The sequence below is a fragment of the Hippocampus comes genome, unplaced genomic scaffold (genome assembly GCF_001891065.2).
Source record: "Hippocampus comes isolate QL1 unplaced genomic scaffold, H_comes_QL1_v1.1 scaffold676, whole genome shotgun sequence".
NCBI lineage: Eukaryota > Metazoa > Chordata > Actinopteri > Syngnathiformes > Syngnathidae > Hippocampus > Hippocampus comes.
The window spans coordinates 234,560-245,726 of record NW_017805988.1 but is presented as its reverse complement, the minus strand read 5'-3'; the positions used below and the strand labels follow the sequence as shown (position 1 = coordinate 245,726).

The window sequence follows — 11,167 nt, the reverse complement described above, 5'->3', positions numbered from 1 at the left end:
GGACCGGGGGGTCGGGGGGGTTGGGGGTTGGGCTACCTTGGACGGAGACAGCATGATGATTCGCACCAGAACAACGTTGATGTTGGCGCCCAGGGACTGATCCTGATAGATCTCGTTAACCTGCAACACATCAGTCCCAACCTTGAAGGATCTGCTGCAAATTCTCCATGTTCCTCTCGACCGTTCGCTCTTCACTTTCTTCAAGAATCAGAGGCCGGGCATTCCGATCGCATGACTTGACTCCAGTCAGATTTAAGTCGCTAATTATTGGGACTTGAAACTCGATAACATCAACTCATCATAAGCTCCACTCGACTTTGTCTTCATGAGACTGGACTTGACTGTGACTTGAACTACGCGACTTGACGGGTCTTCCCCGTTGAAGCACTTTCAAGATTGGTTTTTGGAAGAAATGTTTTTGGATCAAGCACTCCGTTTTGTCGCGACGGCTGCGACTTTCTCGAAAGTTGAAGGTTAGGACAGGGGACATTCTTATGACTCGCGCACACGTGACTTAGTCCCACCTGTGGCGCGTCCACTTACGATGTTCATAAAGGTGAGCAGATATTTCTGGACGTGTTCTTGTCCGTAGAAAAGAAGTACGGAATAATCCACGGCGAGCAGGACCTGCGGAGGCAGGGCGATGAGCGCCGTGACTGGCCGCGAAGGGGAACACGCGACTTCCTTTACTTACCTCGATGTTGAACATATCCGCCTCTTCAATGTAGCGCCGCCGCCGGCCCGAGGCGGACTCGGACGTCAGCGGATCCGAGGAACCCGAGAGAGGCTCTGAAGAGACAGTCAAAATCTCGGGTGAGTCCCAACAGATCAGTCATCGTGCGACCGGACGTCGAGGAAAAAGAATTCTTCCCACCTCGCAGAAAGTCAGCGGTTTTGTTGACCGCCCGTTGTCTGGACTTGATGATGGCGGACGATGGGTAAACAATGTGTGGTCGTCCACCTTCGTCATCTTCATCTTCACCTTGGCCTCCCAGCCCCGAGCGACGCAGGGGCTCAATGAAAAAGTCCTCCTCAGCCGTTCGGATCATCCCAGCCTGCCCACATGTACACGACCTTAGTCTTCTACCGGGAATCTACCAGGTCGAAGGCCATTTAATGTAGACCTATTGACGACTGACTGACTGTCTACATTTTCGCTGGGAAAGGGCATTGACGGGATCGTATCGGTTAGCGACCGGCGTTTTACTGAAGCTCTCCTAAAGATCTACTGATGGTTCACCGAAAATCGACCGAATATCCACTGACCAAGATCAGTGACTGAAGAGCTCCAGAAGGTCAACTGAGGACCAACCTGTCATCTCCATAAATGCTACCGCGGACCCGCTGACGCTCTACGGAGCCTTTCCCGAAAGTCTCCCGTCGATGTGTTTGTGGAGGATCGAACAAATATCGACTCGCCATCTACAAAAAGCCGAACAAAGAGCCACTCTGTGTCTGCCGGTGGTGTCCGCAAGATTTACTGCGGATCCGCCGAGGGTCGAGAAAGAATCGAGAGCAGCTGCGGCGGATGAGCCATTGCGGTTGGTGGCCAACTCAACAGAACGCAACGGAACGGAAGAGGATGGTCCTGGCGTCGGGACCAACGGGAAGCTTGCCAATCAGTCGCCTTTCAAAATAAGAGGGGGCGTGAGTCCGTGTGAAGAGAGAAGTCCTTCCCGTGCGAGTGTTTGCGCAGCTCATTCCTTTCAACAAGTCTCATCTTTCCACGACATCTGGATCCCATCACGGCTGCGTTCGGAGCAGTCAGACGTTGAAAAAGCCTCAGCGGCGCACAGCCAGCGCGGCCCGTGTGCACGTGGCTGCTGTTTTTTACAGCCCGCGCCCTCTCTCCTCTCCTCTCTCGTTCCACACATCTTACAGCGATCTGACATTTTGACTCCCTCGTTTCCCAGCCGAGGAACGCGCACAATAGCGTGCAACGAAGGCCACCGCCGACCGAAGCACCGATGATCTCGTCTCAATTTTCTCACAGACGTACTTGGTGTGTCATCTGGGCCCGGGCGCTCGGACCCGCGATGATTATTCTCTTGTCCGAATGGGAACGGGTGCGGTCACGGCTACATTGAACCTTCCGCCATGGAGCGGAAGAGCATTTCCTTCTTCTGTCCGTCACTGTCCAGTTGGACCATGTCTGACGATCTCACGCTAAGGTGTTTTACTCAGCGCAGTTTTTTACAGCGGCTCGCTAAGTTTGTGTCCGACATCAACAGACTGACGAGGAACAAACGACAACAACAAAAAACGATCGGTCCCATTCACTGAAAACGTCATGCGATACCATCTCCGACTTTGCCTCTTCACAATACACGACTACTTTGGACTTTGTACGACACGGCAATCTTCGTTCTTTTTCTTCTGTACCACAAACTAACTGCATTTTACCCTTTTTATTTCCGTACGTTCGACTCTCCGACTTCACTTCATACTACTTAACACTCCGTGACACGAAGCTGAACTTTTCACCATACTACTCAATAGTACGCCATCTGACAATCGTACCCGACCTTATACTTGATAGTTTTCTTGTCGACTTTGTACGCACAGGTAGAAATGTGTCAGTAACATAAGCGTGTACTTCTCACAAGCCCTCACCCGGTATTTGAGCACTAACTCGCTCACGGTTGAGTAACAGAACGTCAGCGATGGGAATACGTTTGCTAACGAGCGCGCGGTTAGCACGACCGGCGGCGTTTGTGAGAGGCTCCACCCACCAGTCCGTCGCAGTTGCTCAGGGCGACGGCCGCGTCCTCCATGTCGGACACGCCCCCCGCATAGAAGCAACCGGCGTCTCCGATTGGCTCCGAGCGCCGAAGTCCCGACTCCTCCCACCAGTCCACGGTGGCGCGAGGGGCCACCAGGCGGCGGTTTGGACGCAGCCGCAGGTGCAGCTCCCGTCCAAACACCGTCACGTTGTAGAAGACCTCCGACTCGGACGTCCACGACGTCTCGCTCCAGGGGGCGTGCCGTTTGCCACGGTGCGGCGAGTGGGGGGAGACCGCCGCCGACAGGAAACGGCCACGCGAGTCGGTTCGGATGGGACGAACCACGCTGAACTTGGACAAAACTTCATGGAGCGAATCTGAGAAAGGCAATCCATCACCTCACTGACTGATCATTTTTTCAAAAAGGACAAAGACAATCCTTCACCCGACTGAGCGATGACGACTTTTGAGAATGCGAAAGGCAATCCTTCGCCAAATTGACCCATCGTGAAGTTTTTTTTACGAATGACAAAAACATCCCGTTACCTCACCGATCGGTCACGACCTTAAAAACGAGAAACACAATCCCGCACCTCATTCGTCTATGATCTTTTGGTTTTTAATGAGAAACCTAATCCAGCACATAAATAACCAATGGTGACTTTTTAAAAATGAGCAAGCAACGCGATCCATCCCGATGACAAAACACAATCAATCACCCCATGGATCACTTTTCCAGCTGTCACAGGCAGGGCCTTCCAGCGCATGATTTGCGGCATGGAAACTTGTTGGAACGCGACGGCGATTCTTATTAGAGAAGATCGACGGCGCCACTTTTTTTTATTTCTGGAGTCTCGGGTTGTTGCGTCGAAACTTAAGCGACGCAGCAAAATGAGAATTGTGATTTCACCAAATCCTGGGCAAGATGCCTTCCGTCTCGCCACTCCACGCGTGAGGATACTGTCCTATAATTCCATCTCATCTCTCGTCGTCTTTAAGGTTTGCAAGGAAACCTCAAGCTAGCTCCCGCAAAAGTGTGCAGTACGGCTCCTCCCCACCGCACCAAAAACAAAACCCCAAAAATGATAACAAAATGTCCTCTGGCATCTTGTCAGACTTTAACTTCAAGCAGGCTAAAGTGAGAGGAAGATTGAACACACATGCGCACCCCATCACACATTTTTACAGCTTGACCAAACTTTCTATGACACAATCATCCAAATCCATTGAACATGCTTGCACTGCGGATGAATGAATGACGTCAGCCCAGAGTCTTTCTACTCTACGTCATGTTATCTTGTATCAGATCCGCCACGATTCAGCCAATCATTTCTACTCGGATGACACGTCCAATGCGGGAGTCCCGTTCAATCGATGGCAAATTTTCGACGGACAACTTGGAAGAGTTGCGGTTACCTGCGCTGCGGCTGCTGACGGCAGAGACGCGCACAAATGCAATGAACACCGCGCACACTAGCAAGTCCATGTCTTCATGTCTTCACGCGTTGGCCTCTTCATGCGCTCATATCCTCTTCATGCCTTCATGTCCCCGCGACTGACTCTCACTGTGCGTGCGGGCGGGCGTGCGCGCGTACTCACGCAAGAGACAAGTCCACCCGACTCTTGACTCCACCCACACACTGTTCTGTGTGTGTGTGTGTGTGTTGCTCCAGCGACACAGTCCAAGTCGGCGAGAAAAGAAAACCGTCACGTGATAAAATAACTTTGTGCACATGGATTCTGCACTGCAGCCAATCAGAGCGGCCGAAAGTCGGGGGATGTCATCGGTCGTCACGGCCTCCGCGGGGAGCGGGAGGAGGACGAGGAGCAGGAGGAAATGGAAGATCAAGAGGAAGAGGAAGGACAGGAAGTCAAGGGGCGAGAGGAAAATGCGGAAGGAAGGAAGGAAGGAAGGAAGGAAGAGAAAATAGAAGAAGAGGAAGAAAAGGAACGAGGAGGACCTCGACGTAGAGGAGGAGGAGAAAGGACGAGAAGAAAGGGAGGAAGAGGAGGTGGATGATCACGGCAATGACGAGGAGCGCCGCGTTTCGGCGATCCAGGCGACGAAGGCCGAGACTCTGGCGTAGACGCCCGGCCGCCCGGGCCGACCGCAACCGATCCCGAAGGACGTGACACCTGTCGGCGACCGATCACACGAGAAGCGGTTTGCCGAGTGCGCGTTGTGGAACGCGAGCGCTGACGAGAAACTGACCGGCCAGGGTCCAGCGTCCCTCCTCCTCCTCACACATGAGTGGGCCGCCAGAGTCGCCCTGTGTGAAAAAGTCACGCGGTGAACTTTCAACTCCCTTGCGGACATCCGACCCAAGGACCCCCACGCTGATCACCTGACAGGAGTCGACTCCGCCTTCCGGAAACCCTGCGCACAGCATGCTGGACGTGATGCTGTACTCCGCCAAGGCATGTTGGCACGAGACCCGGTCCACCAGGGGGATCTTGGCCTCCTGCAGAATGTCTGGAAGAGAACCTGCACGCACACACACGCACACATGCAGATGAACAGGGAGGGAAACAGGTGGAGAGATGGACAGTTGACTGACCGTCCTCGGCCTGTCGTCCCCATCCAGCAATCCAACATTTCCTTCCAGCTGTGAACTCTTGGCCATTTTCAGGTAGACACACTGGCTGGATCAAATCTGATGTGCGCACACGTGCACACGCACACACACACACACACACGCACACACACACCATTTTCAGGTAGACACACTGGCTGGATCAAATCTGATGTGCGCGCACACGCACACACACACACACACACACACACACACACACACACACACACACGTTGAGAGCGTGCATGAGATCCGTTCATTTCGATGAACAGCTCGGTCCACTTCTCCACAACTATCACAGGAAACCGACGTCAACTTGCTCACGACTGAAAGTCGACAAGCTACGTCGTAGGAATTCTACTTCCTTACGACAATCACAGGAACAGGAAGTCAATGTTCGCAGTGTTGTCGCAGGATCAGGAATACGAAGTCAAACAAAGTTTGACTTCCTCGCGACGATCACGGCAACAGGAAGTCGATAAGTGTACGTGTGTGCCGTAATACCGGTGAAGTTGGCGGGCGCGCCGAGACGCATCATGGCCACGTCAGCCTGTTTGGTGAGTCTGTTGTAGTGCGGGTTGACCAGCACGGCATCAATTTGGAACGAGTGCGCGTCACCGGCGTGACTCTGAGCCCTGAGACCCAACTTGGCCGACCAGCGGCTCAGGGGGCGGTCCTTCCTGTCAAAGACGCGGCGTGTCATCAACCTTGTCAAACGGCCAAAGGTCTCCATCGTCGGCCGGGCCGTCTCACCCGTAGACACAGTGGGCGGCGGTCAGCAGCCAACGCCGACCGAGCAGCGCAGCGCCGCACACGTGCCGACCGTTCCAATAGAGCGACGCCATCCAGGGCCACGCCCCTTTGGCGGCGTCCGACCCGCCCACCACTCTGACCTTCCCTGATTTGGGAGGGGAAAAAAAATAAGCAAAAGCTCAATCTTGAGGCAAATACAGTGAACCAAGGGAACCACAACTAGTTACACTCATAAAAAATACCCCCAAGCGAAAAGCTTATTCGGTTCTCCAGAAAAAATAAAGCCAAATACGTCATCGGTGAATTTGCGAACGGTTCACTGCGGTTTCCTGCTCTTACCGTCTCTGGCTGCCGATTGGTCAACGGTGTCATTGGCGGCTAATCGAAGGCCGCACGCTGAAAGATGAAGGCAACTCGTGTAAGGCGGTGACTTCATCACTGAGACACGAAGAGTGCAGATACTCACGCCGGTTGTTACACCGGAGGGAAACCACGCGGTGGCCAGGACAACCGTCACTGAAAAAGAAACAAACAGCGGCCGCAGCCCTCCGTTGAGCATCGCGTCGACCCTTCGCGCGTTCTCCAAAGAGAAACTCCGCCAAGTGTTTGCGCTCAGTGACCTCACGCTTGTTTCCAGACTTCCATTACTGGTGACTTTGACACTGGTGAAAGGTGAATCTCCCGGCACGGCGGGCATCAGAGTCACCACCCCAGACCTGGACAATGACAATGAGCGACAAGACCCCCCCCGAGTCAACAATTTGTGGCATTTGTACAGACAAATCGGGCCCCGCAGTCGGTCTCGCCGTTGGCCAGGCCGCGTGGGGCCGGCCGGGTCTGACGAGATGTTTAGCTGTCTTGCAGCGATCGACTGGCCCGGTCCTAAAAGTAGTTAACTTGTCCGGTCCACGAAGTGTTGGACCTGTAAGCCGTATCCTCGTGACCGAAAGGGTCGGGACCTAGGGTCGGTCTACCTGTATCCCAGGTAGCGATCGGGCAGGTTTGCCACTTGTTCTACCTGCCTCCCAGTGACTGAAGTATGCGGGACTTGATCTGTATCCCCCCTACTACGCCTACTCTACCCACATCCAAGACGCAGAAGTGCAGTGGTCGGTATCCACGGGACACTCTGGATGGTAAGCTCATACAAATGGACAATTGGCAGGTCAGGTCGTTCCAACAAACAGTCTAGCTCTTTCCACGCTTCTGAAGCAGTCTACCTGTATCCCAGGAGCTGACCTTTTTCAAGTTGTCCGCGTGTTTCGCAGGAACCGAGCGGTCCGACGCGTCTTGGGAGGAGTCTACCCGTATCCCATTTGTGTCTCTTTGGTAACGAGAGAGTCAACTTGCGCCCCGGCCACTGACTGCTCAGGTCTTACAAGGTGCCAACCCGTATGTATCCCAGGTACTGAAGGAGTCTACCTGTGTCCCAAGTACCGGCAGGTGAAGCGAGACAGGCGCGGGGTCCAGGTGTCGGCGCACACGGTAAACCAAGAGGAGGCGACCTGAAACTGCAGACGGCTGGAAGTGTTGGCCTGCAACACAACTGAGCACGCACGTCCGCGCTAAGTACTTGGTAGGCTCAACGTGACCAAATGGCCTTGCGCGCAAGGCTCACCACAGTTCGCTTCATCTGAAGCGTCGCCGCAGTCAACCCTTGCATCGCACTGACGCTTCACATGGACGCAACCGCCCGTTCCGCACTGGAACTGGTCGGCAGGGCACGGCTCTGGTTTGGGAACAAAAGAACACAAAGAGCGAAGAGCCGTCAACCTGATGGCGGCTGTCGGTTGAGTTCAGCAGACCTCACCTGGAGACCCTAAGCCGACCCCGGAGGTGAAGTTGGCTTTGAAGCCCCGTCCGCTACCCGAGCTGTCCGTGAAGAACCAGACCGTCACCCGATCGCTCGTTGAAAACAAGTCATGGGCGGGGCCGCCGCTGCCGGTCAGAACGGCTGTGAGAGGCGAGTCGACAAGACAGATTCCGAAATGAGCCGTGCGTCCCTCTGCCTCTCATCATTGGGATGGCCCGAGGCGGCCGGCTTCGGGCGAGGAGCGCGGTACGCCCTGGACTGCCAGTCACTCCCGGGGCGCATATGGACAGACAAGCATTCACGCTCATGGACAATCGCTCGGTGTTCTATGAGGCTAACGTGTTCTGTGGGTTTTGGGAGGAAAACTCCGAGGCCCGAAGACCTCGCTCCTCGTACACCGTGACCCCCCCCCCCACCCCCCGCAATGATGATATGACACGCGGCTCACCCAGTAAAGTGGAGTTGGGCCCCGCCCCGTCGCGCACTTCCACGATGTCGTAGTTTTCTTCCACATCCAAGTCCAGGAAGTGGACTTGGATGTTTCGACCCGGCATAGCGCGGAGCGTCCACACACCTGCGGGAGCAAAGGATAATGGGCGATCCGATCTCCCTTTCGCCCGTGAATTGTAGGCCTGGATTAGGCTCCTCCCATCATAGGGAGCCATTCCCTCGGCGGCTCTCACAGCGAGCTCTGTTCCCGTAGGAGTGCGGGTAATTTGGCGAGCTGAAGGTGGAGTTTGGCTCCCACACGTCGAAAGGACCGCCGCAGTCAGCTGGCCAAGCAGGCAAGAGAGGGCACGGTCAGGTTTCAGTTCAGGCGTTGTCGCGGTCCGATTCTGGCCCGGGAGCGCCGAGCTCACCCGGTATGGTGGGCGCCGCGGTCGGAGTGGGCACTAAGGTGGGTTCGGGCGGGGCGGGGCCGCAGGGCTGGGACGTCAACGTGATGTCATCCAACGCGATGTCATTCCTCATCCCGCCTCGCTTCAGCGCTTCGAACACGACCTGCGCACAGCAGACTGGCGTCGGTCCGAAACCAGGCGCGGATCGGGATTCGGGCCGCTTGAAATCGGCTTTGGAGTGAAAACCGTGTCTGAGGAAGACTGAAATCCATTGGAAATCGATGGTTTTCCAACAGCCTGGAATCATACTTGAAGCCCTTTCAAGTCTTTGGCAAATCAGTCCGAAATACGGGTCAAAGAAATATTTGAAGTCATCCTAATCAACGAGGTTTAATCCAGTTGGAATTCAAGCAAGTTTCAAGTCTCAATGTGATCATGTCTGGAATCAAGTCGAAACCTCCTCAAGCTCTCAAACAGATTTAAAGCAGTTCAACATCGAGAGGAGACTCATTTCAAAGCAGTGACATGAGATTGAAATCAGTCAATCAATCTTTTTTAAAGCGCCCGCTTTAAATCCATTTCAATTTTGTCTGGTTCAAAACGGCTTGAAATCGGATAGAAGGTCGTATGAGATCAGTCGGTAGGTAACCTGCTTGGAATCAGTTTGCGCCGCAGACCTGGACTCACATGTGAGTCAGTGGCGGAGCTGAGGAGCACTTGTCCGTAATTCCAGTTGTCGCCGTAGTTACCGTCCCTGTGGAACACCACTGTGCCGACATCGCCTGGAGACGCACCGAGCAGCAACACTTGAAGACGGTAGACATCTTCTCCAAACATGTGATACCTTCACACACACACGCACACACACGATTGAGTTTCAAATGGACACTTGTCAAAATCTCCTCATTAGTTTGTGTTTTTTACCAAAAGCGAAGACACATTGGCTGTGCGAGCTGAGTCAGAGGCCAGCAAACATGCGTGATTAGCAGCTATGCTAACACAATGCTAAGATCTCAACCCGACACTTGAATTAGACTTGATAAAAGAGCTGTTCAAGGACCAGAACCTGATCCTCGACCTGTTTCAAGGTAAAAAAAATCCAGGACCTGATTCAAGCCCTGATGTAAAACCTGATACCGATCTTGATATGGAGCCGAATCCAAGACCTTTCCCGTGACCTGATCTAAGACACGTTGCAAGATTTCTTCCAGGATCAGCTTTGGAACCAGAGCCGAGACTTGATTGAGTTCATTAACGAAGTGATCCTACATCCAATTCAATACCGACTCCAGAACTTGGTATCGGACTTGATCGGACATGATGTTTGGAACCAGAGCCGAGACTTGATTGAGTTCATTAAGGAAGTGATCCTACATCCAATTCAATACCGACTGCAGAACTTGGTATCGGACTTGATCTGAAACATGATGCGGGTGATTATAAGTGGTACTGAATCATCGTGTCTGACTTGGAAAAGTAGACAGCAAGGAGGACGAGATGAAGAGAGCAACAAGCGTGGTGCCCTAATCAAAGATTGCAGCATTGTTGGCGTCCTATCAGCACCATGGAAACAGCACGCACAAACATTCAGGTGAAGGCTGATCTCTGTTGTCCCAACACTTGGATGACAAGATTGGAGAACATCCTTCCAGGCGCTGAAGTGACTGTTGGAATGTTGAGGGAAGCGTTGGCCTTCAAAGTCGAGTGAGGTCACTCAAACACCCGCAGCAACAGCAACATTTGGACGCTCCGTATCCTTTGAGGCAGGGTTTTTCTTCAGTGGCACGTCATTATCTCCCGGTTCTTGCTTTTTAATTCATGACTTGCCAACCAAATACATGGCAGGATTCCCGTTCAGTAGTGCCGTGTGACTCTCCCTTCAGGTGCTTGAACTAATCACTCCACACGTCATTTATCAAAAAGGATGACAGTCTCTGCATTTTCACTGGCATCAGGATCGGAATGTTTTCCCTCTCATCCTCCCTAAAAGGCTGAATACCTCATTTGTGATACGCGAGTTTTTAAAGCCTCTACATCAAAGTCTGGTACTTGAGAGCACCTATCCAGCCTGTTTTAGAAGTCTCCCTGTTCCCGACACACCCGATTCAAGTGATCCGCTCATCAACAAGCTCTGAGAAGCCTGACAACGATTCCGCTATTTCAATCAGGTGTGTTGGAAGAGGGCGACATTTAAAACAGGCTAGATCGGGACTCTCGGGGACCAGACTTGGCTACCCCTGACCTAAAACATGAGTTGATTGGGACTTTGATCTGGATCTGATAGAGACATTTAAAACAGGCTAGATCGGGACTCTCGGGGACCAGACTTGGCAACCCCTGACCTAAAACCTGAGTTGATTGGGACCTTGATCTGGATCTGATACAGGACCCGATCTAGGATCTGATCAGGATCTGATCGAGGACCTGACCCAAGCCCTGATCTAGGATATGACCAGGCTCTGCTGT

General features: G+C 53.2%; 2 protein-coding genes across 2 annotated transcripts in view; both read right to left on the bottom strand.

Moving 5' to 3' along the window:
* LOC109528916 (A disintegrin and metalloproteinase with thrombospondin motifs 2-like) overlaps positions 1-4,581 on the bottom strand; it is a 12,163-nt gene extending 7,582 nt beyond the window's left edge. Inside the window, exons 1-6 of the mRNA XM_019891988.1 lie at positions 4,140-4,581; positions 2,733-3,100; positions 875-1,055; positions 695-789; positions 544-627; positions 37-120 (exon numbers count right to left, since the gene is read on the bottom strand). Of these exons, the coding sequence (XP_019747547.1) occupies positions 37-120; positions 544-627; positions 695-789; positions 875-1,055; positions 2,733-3,100; positions 4,140-4,209 (882 nt within the window). The 5' untranslated portion in view covers positions 4,210-4,581. The remainder of the gene's footprint in view (positions 1-36; positions 121-543; positions 628-694; positions 790-874; positions 1,056-2,732; positions 3,101-4,139) is intronic.
* An 83-nt stretch (positions 4,582-4,664) lies between these two features.
* Positions 4,665-11,167, bottom strand: part of tmprss15 (transmembrane serine protease 15) — a 9,922-nt gene continuing 3,419 nt past the window's right edge. Inside the window, exons 11-28 of the mRNA XM_019891920.1 lie at positions 11,067-11,113; positions 9,626-9,690; positions 9,389-9,545; positions 8,723-8,864; positions 8,546-8,635; positions 8,311-8,436; positions 7,860-8,003; positions 7,668-7,778; positions 7,472-7,595; positions 6,670-6,765; positions 6,516-6,565; positions 6,389-6,445; positions 6,050-6,194; positions 5,801-5,976; positions 5,282-5,377; positions 5,069-5,208; positions 4,936-4,993; positions 4,665-4,859 (exon numbers count right to left, since the gene is read on the bottom strand). Of these exons, the coding sequence (XP_019747479.1) occupies positions 4,744-4,859; positions 4,936-4,993; positions 5,069-5,208; positions 5,282-5,377; positions 5,801-5,976; positions 6,050-6,194; positions 6,389-6,445; positions 6,516-6,565; positions 6,670-6,765; positions 7,472-7,595; positions 7,668-7,778; positions 7,860-8,003; positions 8,311-8,436; positions 8,546-8,635; positions 8,723-8,864; positions 9,389-9,545; positions 9,626-9,690; positions 11,067-11,113 (1,940 nt within the window). The 3' untranslated portion in view covers positions 4,665-4,743. The remainder of the gene's footprint in view (positions 4,860-4,935; positions 4,994-5,068; positions 5,209-5,281; positions 5,378-5,800; positions 5,977-6,049; positions 6,195-6,388; positions 6,446-6,515; positions 6,566-6,669; positions 6,766-7,471; positions 7,596-7,667; positions 7,779-7,859; positions 8,004-8,310; positions 8,437-8,545; positions 8,636-8,722; positions 8,865-9,388; positions 9,546-9,625; positions 9,691-11,066; positions 11,114-11,167) is intronic.